The sequence below is a fragment of the Anneissia japonica genome, unplaced genomic scaffold (genome assembly GCF_011630105.1).
Source record: "Anneissia japonica isolate Jap-2015-1 unplaced genomic scaffold, ASM1163010v1 scaffold287737_len543101_cov190, whole genome shotgun sequence".
Classification (NCBI taxonomy): Eukaryota; Metazoa; Echinodermata; class Crinoidea; order Comatulida; family Comatulidae; genus Anneissia; species Anneissia japonica.
This window is the reverse complement of record NW_022726340.1, coordinates 506106-515693: the sequence shown is the minus strand read 5'-3', so window position 1 is coordinate 515693 and position 9588 is coordinate 506106. Positions and strand designations below refer to the sequence as shown.

At 36.6% G+C, this 9588-nt stretch overlaps 1 protein-coding gene across 1 annotated transcript; it reads right to left on the bottom strand.

Moving 5' to 3' along the window:
• Nucleotides 1-4307: 4307 nt before the first annotated feature.
• Nucleotides 4308-9400, bottom strand: LOC117113090 (proteasome subunit alpha type-6-like). The gene is made up of 7 exons (XM_033256318.1): nucleotides 9138-9400; nucleotides 8354-8448; nucleotides 7651-7732; nucleotides 7189-7344; nucleotides 6867-7045; nucleotides 5782-5876; nucleotides 4308-5007 (listed from the first exon to the last, which is right to left on the bottom strand). The coding sequence occupies exons 1-7, from the start codon at nucleotides 9211-9213 to the stop codon at nucleotides 4950-4952; spliced, it is 741 nt and encodes a 246-aa protein (XP_033112209.1). The 5' UTR covers nucleotides 9214-9400; the 3' UTR covers nucleotides 4308-4949.
• Between the last annotated feature and the right edge of the window lie 188 nt (nucleotides 9401-9588).

Below are 9588 nucleotides of genomic sequence, written 5' to 3'. Positions count from 1 at the left end.
GGACCATAGATTGCCTGCTCTATTGCCTGCTCTATGTTGCATTCAATTTTGGTTTATCAACAATCTGCTTTAAAAATGCAATGACAGGAAAAGATATCTAGAACTATCTGATATAATGGAAACATACTTTACAACAATCAGAAATGTATTTAGCATCCTGTCATTGTGGGACAGTGTGGGATATTGGGCAATTATTTAGTTTCTGAGTTTGCAAATAAAATCAACACATGACAATTTTGGCAGCCATTTTGAAATATGCCAACTATTTTAACATCACTTTTATATCAATATTATTTTTAATTCATTGACCTCAAATAATGTTCTAGCACATAGAGCGGCTTTCCGTATGTCAGATGGCTAGAATGTTTTGTTTCATATTGACACCCCAGTTGGCCTACAGCGTTGTATCTGTAGAAAATTGGGGGGGGGGGGCGCTATAAGGGGGGTAGATAGACATGTTATGGGTGGGTGGGTTGAAAACACCTGTAAACTCTAAATAATAAGAGTAGATTTTACGGATGGAAAATTGGCATTAATATGGATAGGTGGAGGGCCATAAATTAGCCTGGGTGGAAAACTTTTAGGCTGGGTGGCCCACCAACCATAGCTACATCTCTGGACCAGGCCTAAATCGTACTGAGAAATGCTACAATTGTTCTAAGTTGAACTGCAGTTCTCAGACACCCAAGAACGTACAGTATAGGCATACGCCTATGCAGCCAAGCTTTTTCAAAATTAATTAGGCCTAAACTTACCTTTTCGTCAATTAGTTTTTTTATGCATTCCTCTTCAATACCGCGACTATGCATGTACTCATACAGGTCAATTTCTTTCTGTGCCATAGTATTTTCTAAATAGAGAAATAATTAATAATATTAATAAATTTTCAATTTTCCAAACATATTTGGTACAGAATAATTTCGAAATATACTATAGAATAGAGCCAGACATCCTATGTTAGGCCCTAGCCTACATTTATTGATATGGGCCTGGGCCTGGGCCTAGATATAGGCATACTACGAAAGTAGGCCTAGCCTATGCCTCTTTTATTTATTCTGGCACTGCCGTTGCTGTCGCTGCACATCGAAGAGAACATGCAGTACGTGACCGAGTGTCCTATGACTAAGACTATATAGGCATTAGGCCTAGACATGGTTAAGCACAGGTCGTTACCACTTAGGCACATGCCTAGCCTAGTTAGAGAGGCCTACCTAGAATAGTGGTAGGCCTATATAGGCCTAGTAGTTCTATATGAATCAGAGGAAACTCCTCATGAGGCCGCTTTAGATTTATTCCTATTATTAATAAATACACAAAAAAGGTAAAAGTTACCAACTGGTCGACGAAACCCTCTCTAGGCATCTGGTCATTAATGTTGTCAGTCCTACTTTAACTTTTATTACGCGACATGCGTAGATCTATAGTACTAATAGTGGCCCAACCCTTTATGTCGAAATTTCGACATAATAAGTCGTAATTACGACATACGTATGTCGAAATTTCGACATAATAAGTCGTAATTACGACATAAAAATATATATTTCAGTGGCCCTAATAGGCTTTCGTAATTTCCTTTGTTTCTTGTTTATATGTATTGAGAGGGTCCCTAATGATCATGCAGCTCCGGCTGGACGTACCATCCCCATAAAATATTCTAAAATAAAAAATAAAAATTTAAGCTTCTTCTGGTATCTTAATTATCATACGACAATTATTCCTAAGGTCTATTTATTTCTTAGAAGTATGCAACTGACTTACATTTTGAACGGCTATAGCTTTTTGGGATTAACGCGGTCACTTACATTATATTTTTAAGAATCATCAGTCACACGCACTGAATGTATACTGAATATTCATCTGCCAAATTCCACTCAGTGGGCCTATTTAGGCCTATTTAGCGGCATTCACATCGGAACCAAACCGTAATGGAAGCGTTTCCGATGTGCTGAAGGATTTATTATGTGCTGAAGGATTTATTTATTTAAATAAAGTATGTTATATTATAATGATATACCGTATAATGTGATATAAAAAAAAAAAAAAAAAAATTATTCTATTAAACAATTTAAATTCTGTCTCTTATACACATCTAGATGTGTATAAGAGACAGGTGTCTAAAAAAAATAAATAATAATGCCATGAAGGTAATGAAAAAAAAATCGATATAGAAGGAAATATTGTACTGTACTGTACTGATTGTTTGAATAAAGGTGGTGGTTACGCCACGAAAGAGAAAAAAAAATTCCACTCAGTGGAAGGGTTGTGTAGGGGCGAACGAACCCCTGCCTGTGATGAAACGTTAAAAGATACTGCAGTGTCAAATTCAAACCCAACCGCCCCGGGATACTTTTATATTCAAATTCAAGTCCGAGCATTCTCTATTTTATGTGTTACTCTTGTAGTATGTAACAACTTCTCGTTCAATATTTAAATAGTGTTACATTGTTATTTTGCCATATTTTAATTGATAAACTAAAAATGCACTTGCTGGTAAGACGTCTATAAAAGGATGATGATACCATACTCCTGCCAGAGATTTGCGCAGGCGTTTGGACGGACGGTAAATCGTAACATTTCGTCCTTACTCAAATTTTCATTTTTTCATTTTTTTCCTTCTTGCATAATGAGCAATTTATAGCCTAATTGGAGCCGTAGCTTCGGGATTAAAATGCATTTCGATCTCTCAGTCAAGCGTTCAATTGACCTTTCCGCTAAACCCCGCCCCTTGAATATTGTTGCTAAGGTCCAACAAGACGATCGAAAACACGCACGTTTGTGGGACAACACGTGTATTTATGAGGCGCGCGCCTTCCTGGCGCTGTTCTGATTGGTCATTGTTAAGTTTGATTGATACTCCGGAAAGACCTATATTCCTGTCAAGGAAAGTAGCTATTTTCCTCAAAAACAAAACCAATAATCTACTCATCATGTGACTTAAATTGCGTTCCGAGTTATTTCAGTGTTTTCCTTGCAGCTTTCGATTTCGTTTGGCGATCATAGAGAATGTCACACCATGTTTTAATATTGTTTATGTAACATACAATTAATTCCCGACACCGAAACTTATTTACTGCAAACAACTGGCAGTTACCTTAGCTTTATGCATATATTTGCTTACTAAAGTTAAATACATTTGGCAAGGCAAAAGCTAAGTTCTTTCACTCGCGCATATATATGTCGAAGTTAAATTAAGTACAGTGGCGTAACGACGTGTAACGGGGCCCGTAGGCTAGAAAGTGTTGGGGGAGGGGAAGGGCATGAATTTTAGTAGTCGATAGTGGAATATCCAACAATACCGTAGTGTTATATTACTATAATTTAATTCGAATTCTGTGTGAATTCTAGTATCCCTTTACTTCATTATATCGGAGTACTGTATTTAAATGTCGAGGAGCTTGGCTGTGGAACATTTTGGGTCGGGAACTGATACTTTATGAAAACACCAATTCAAAATTACTTTGAAAAAGGTCAGGCAATTTTATCTCATCAAGACATAGGCAATATTATATTCCAACAATATTGAGTAGTAGGATACATAGTCTTTCCTCCACGTATCGGTAGGCCTGAAGAACGCACTTTCGTACATAAATTAGTACGACTCGTGAACCAAAAACAGTGTTTGTTAAATTTATTTAATTGAAGGCTAGTTGGGCTAAGTCTAGTTTGTCCGATCTGCCACCTATGCCCAGGTAGGTACTAGCATGCCTTTTGTAAGCCAGGACCCATTAGATTTTGTTACGTTTCTTCACAGGGGGGGGGGGGGGGGGGTTCGTCCGAACCCCTTGAACCCCCCCCCCCAGGATCCGCCACTGCGTCCAGAGGGCGCCACCTGGTGTTATAACAACATGACTGTGGTACTCTATAAGCATACATATCTCTGTGACTTTGAAGCTTGCAGCTGTTCTCAGGGGCGGATCCAGAAATGTCCAAAAGGGGGGGCCGGAAGCGGGGGTCGAAAGTTGGGCCGATTGAGACAACACTGGCGTAGGGGGTCGAAAGTTGGGCCGATTGAGACAACACTGGCGTAGGGGGTCTGGAGCATGCCCCCGCGAAATTTTTGTGTTCTAGACGCCCGAACATAACATTTGAGGCATTCTGGGCTATCATTTTTTTCTTTTTCTCTCTTTTTCTTCCTTTTTTTCCCTATTTTACCCAAAAGGGGGAGGGGGGGGGCGGGGCCGGGCCGGCCCCCCCCCCCAAATCCACCCCTGGTTCTGTTCCCTGTCCATTCAATTGTTCCATGCTATGCGATTATATTTTTGTAGGTTGAAATAGACAAAAGAAAGTTAACAAATTACCATATTAAATAGTTTGCTTAGACTACTTGAAATTTATTTCTTTACACATCAGAAAACCCTTCAATAAATGAAACAGTCCAACATTCAACACTGCTTGATGATCACTGATAGGCATACTATACTCACATGGTAGTTTAACATATTCATTAAGTAAATTAGAACTAGTTTATGAATATCAATATGGTAAACTAGCCTTACAACTGTAGAACCTCTCTTTTGGGACACCCCTATTAAGGAGACAAATCTATTAAGGAGAAAGCCCTATTAAGGGGACACTTTTTTGGTCCTGATGGGGACCCCTTAATAAGGGCTCTCCTGTACATACATTGCAGGTTTATTCATAAGATAACTTAATCTTATGAATATAAATTGCTGGTTTATGAATATTCATATAGCTTTTTTAAAGTTTATAAATATCAATCATTAGACATTATCTAATGAATATTTATAGTTTATATACACGTATAAAGGAATACCTCTGAAGAGGTTTACTTGAACTTTCAAATCAATACATCTTATAGAACTCGCCTAAATAACGTAAGCATTTATGGAATATTCCAAAATCCTTTGTTTAAATCGCTTGTGTGCAGTGGCACGGATGGTCAAATGTTCATTGTGTAAGCAATGATGATTAGTAGTGTGTGGTGGTTTTTAGTCTTTCTCTGCTAGGGCAACAAGGTGGCCATCAACCTCTGTCTCTGTTAAAGTTCTACAAAAAAAGAAATAGAAAAAAAACCCAAAATATTGAGCTTCATAATTATTCAAAAAAATAATTTTATAGATTATATATATTATACACTTTTTGTGCAAGCTGAGTGGCCGAGTGGTAAGGCAGGGACGCCGCTAACTACAGCTTTAACATCAGTGCTGATTTCTGCCGCTCCTTGGCCGGGTTCTTCTCAGATAAGGACTTAAAATGGAGGCCCAGTGTATACATCTGGCTCGTGAGTACTTTAAAAAACCCATTGCATCTGAAGAGTAGGCTGTTACCACGATGTTATGGTTCATTTCAGCCCATCGTAGTGGAATTATATATGTTGCTACTCTAAGCCTCTCTTTACAGTTAGTCATGGACCACGCTCATGCGCAATTCAACACAATGACGCTGCATGTTATGTGTTATCCTCCTACCTTTATAAACTTGAAATATGTTTTTATACGCATTTAAAAAAATATTATATAATAAGTTATAAGCTTCATTTAAAATATTATAAGAGAAAACATTTAATTTACAAATTAAGAGACATATAAAAAATCCTGTTCTTATATATTTGCATATTACTTTTGAAATGCATGTCCAAATATGGTCAAGATGCAATATCATCATGACCATATTTAGGCATGTCACATGTTTTTTTCAACTAAAATTTGATAGTCTAAACAGGGCTTGCGATGCTTTTAAGTATTTTATTTATTTACAAGAATTTTTTTTAATATGGACAAATTATTATTCAAAAACACTTAAAAAAAAGAAAATATTTACCTAAACTTGGGATTTTCTTTAGTTACGACAGCAACTTCGATGTCAGATGGTTTGAAGTCAGCTGAGAGTATAGTACTTAGGCATTTGATAGCAGTCTGAAATACATCAATAGAAAAAAAAAAGTTAAAGTGGTGTACAAGTGAAAAAAAACTCTATAAAATGAACATAAAGAACATGGTTTAAAACTGTAAGCTACTCCCTATGCTAGTGCCCTGGGCAAGACAATGACAATCCAAATGCAGCGGTGTATCTCTGTCTCTTATACACATCTTACTAGCATGCCTTTTGTAAGCCAGGACCCATTAGATTTTGTTACGTTTCTTCACAGGGGGGGGGGGGGTTCGTCCGAAACCCTTGAAACCCCCCCCCCAGGATCCGCCACTGCGTCCAGAGGGCGCCACCTGGTGTTATAACAACATGACTGTGGTACTCTATAAGCATACATATCTCTGTGACTTTGAAGCTTGCAGCTGTTCTCAGGGGCGGATCCAGAAATTTCCAAAAGGACCAAGCTGTCTCTTATACACATCTAGATGTGTATAAGAGACAGGTGACAAAATGAGATCCAAGTGCAAAAATTATCAGGAAAAAAATAAGATTTCAATTTGGCGTTGTAAAATTCAATAACTTAATCACTAACTTAATCACTGATCTTCACGTTTACGCTCGATCACCCCCCGCCCCCTCCATTTCAATACTCCTACAGTGATATGCAACTGTCTAAATGCAACCACAGACATATTTATTAAATTATATAAATGTAAATCTATTACTTATTGTTAAGCACCTCAAAATTTGTTTTTTTTAGTGAAGCGCTATTTAATCTAAAATTATTGTTATTATTTATTAATTAATTTTACTTGTATGTATTTTAAAGTACAGTATATCGTATAAAAAAACAAAAACAAAAGGAAGATTGTCACAGCCCCAAACATACCCATAAAATATACTTTATTTTAAAAGGTATGTACAGTTCAGTAGCCCCTTATTCTTTGTTATGCCATTTTCTGTATGCTTTGCGATATATTATATGAAATACAATAATTACATTTAATTTCCTGAACTTGATAAAAATATACATTTACCTCAACTGTTTGGTTATATGACCAATCCTGTTTCTTTTTTAGTTTCTTCTCTAGGAAGCTGTTAGCCTCGGTTTGTTTGACGCCGACACTCGTAGCCTTGTAGCCACAGAAGTAGCCTGCGGGGTCAGTCTTGAAAACCTGAGGTCCTTTCTCTTCATCGTAGCCAATTAAAATCATACCTAGGAAACAAATTTTTAATAAATTAACTTGTTGTTTTTCTTGTGTTTTAGTACATATTTAATATTTATCATTATTACTACATACACTATTTACTATTAATAAGTATAATGATAATGAAATAAATAAAAATAAAAATACTTACTGCACCCAAGTGGCCTCATGCTGGCGTTCTGTGTGTAAACTTGTGAGATGTCCGCGATTCTTCGACACAGCATATCTACAGGAACCTCATAGCCATACTTGTATTTCCAATGTGCTGCCTCGGATCGTGCCCTTTGGACAAGTGATCGACTATCAGCTGCAAAACACACACATTAACGTACATCAAGTTCTGTGTGCAAATTCACATAAGCATATACATGTGAGGGGCACATTCAGAGGTGGCCACTAGCTGACCCTAGCCCTGAACTGGCCCACAGCTAGCGCCTACCTTCGTAAAAAAGGTATGAGCGTGCCATTTCTGGCCATCTAGAAGTGTCATAACCATAAAATGTTATGTGGGGAATAGTGGTTTGGACCCTCTATCTGTAAAAATACATATTTGGGATCCCCCTCAATTATATATTACTGGGCTAACCACTGTGTATGATAATATTATACATACCAACAAGTCCAGTCATAACACATCCATTGTGTTCTGTTAATTGGTACATGTGGGTCACAGTTTCAGCATCTAAAAGTTTATCCTGAAAACAAAAATTGTTTTATTTTTTTTTAAATCCAACAAATTTTAAAATAAACTAGTCTTGTGTTGGAATTTTCTCCAAATATTTACGGTTTAATTAATCAGAATTCAGTATTTTAATTGTTACATATTATAACAATTAATTTTTGTAATACCCAGCAGTGGCAGCGATGTGAAAGCTGAATTATCAATGTTATTGTATGTTTCCAGTGTTCTCCCAATTGCGACATTTTTAACGGTCAATCAATTTGTCCATAAAATTCAGCAAAGTGTGCAGTGGGAGGTGTTGCCACTTTTAAGTGGGGTTTAATGACTTTAAAAAAACAACCACGCATACAGTCATAGACTGGAATGATGCTTATTTATTGATAGAATGCCAGTCTCTACCTAGGTCCTAATCAATGATGTTTTTTATTTTACAAACACAAAATTTCACCGGTTGTCTGGCTATTTTTATTTTATTAGTTTCATTATTGTAATTTGTTGTCATATCAGTAATATTTTGATAAAGAAAATCAAAAATAAATAATAGAAAATGCTATTCTCTTTTTTTTTCTTAGTTTTGCTTAGTTGCTTTAAATATAAATGAAATTGTTATAGTGTACATCTATTAAATACTTACTGGCACTTTCTTTTGTGTAACTGCAACTGCACAATCTGCTCCACGAATAGCAACTGATGTTACTCCACTCTGATTGACAGCTTTGAAAGCATATTCTTTTGAGGTAAAAAAGTAAAACAAAGGTGTGGAAAATCCCTATAAAAATGAACTAAAATGCGTAAAGCATCAATAAACTAAACTCTATATTTTTATTAATTTTTACTTTTATTTGGTTATTTATATATTTGCAGATACAAAGGGCTTCTGTCCCTGGTCACTGGGTCCACATGCTTAAGTATTGCTACTGTAATCAGTGGCAAACAGGCCACCAAGTACCCAATAATACCTCTTGGTGAAAAGAAGCAATACTGTGTAGTGTAGCTTCTACTTCTACGACTATACACTACTCTGCATAGTCCAAACAAAGGCTTGGATGTAACGTTCCGCAGAGATAAAGTACCTTGCTCATGCTCATGCCTAGCCTAGCCTTATCCTATGGATAATATAATTATTATATAGCATTGTAATAATATTATTACATTCTTGCCTTGCATGTTGCACAAACAACCACTCTGTTTTCTGTAAGAAAAAGGCTTGAACGGGGAATACCGTATAGCATTGCCAGAGGACTAGCTAGGCCTAGTTAGCTAGGCGGAGAAAGCAGCTCTGACTGTCCCTGCAGCGGCGAGAATGCAGCCTGCTGCAGTGCAGTGGAGTCAACCTAGGCCCTAGTCTAGGCCTAAGCCTAGGTGTAGGGCCTAGCTAAACAATATCGTAAAAAAACCTAAAAAATTGTATTACTTACCAACTTGATATAACCTTCCTTCTGGAGAGAAAATTGTAATGTAGTGGTCAAATCCAGCACTTGTTCCTCGTGACATTTTGCAAATCCTCTAGGCTATATTATCTTTTTAGCAGTCACAGTTTTCGCCGAAAAGGTTGCAAATTCACGGTGATCTACAATAGGCTCTATCATCCAGGTTGTATAATAGTAGGCGAACACAAAACAACATTAATAATCTTAGTGTAAATGTCTGTACTAAAAAGCCTAGTTTAAACTGTTTGTTCGTGGTAGTATTTTATTCCTCCTCTCTCTCTCTCAGCAATCACTAAAACAACGAAAAAAAGAAGACGATGATGATTATAATAATCCGATCGATGTTAATAATGATACTTATTAATGACTTTGAATATGTTTTTAAATATATTTGTTTTATTTCTGGGAATGAAGCAAAGTTTTTTTAAGTAGATGTACT

Coding starts and splice junctions, on each gene's coding strand:
- LOC117113090 (XM_033256318.1), bottom strand. CDS start 9,213: ATGTCACGAGGAACAAGTGCTGGATTTGACCACTACATTACAATTTTC. Junction 5,877..6,866: donor CATATAACCAAACAGTTGAG/GTAAATGTATAT, acceptor GATGTATTTCAG/ACTGCTATCAAATGCCTAAG. Junction 5,008..5,781: donor AAAGAAAATCCCAAGTTTAG/GTAAATATTTTC, acceptor CTTTTTTTGTAG/AACTTTAACAGAGACAGAGG.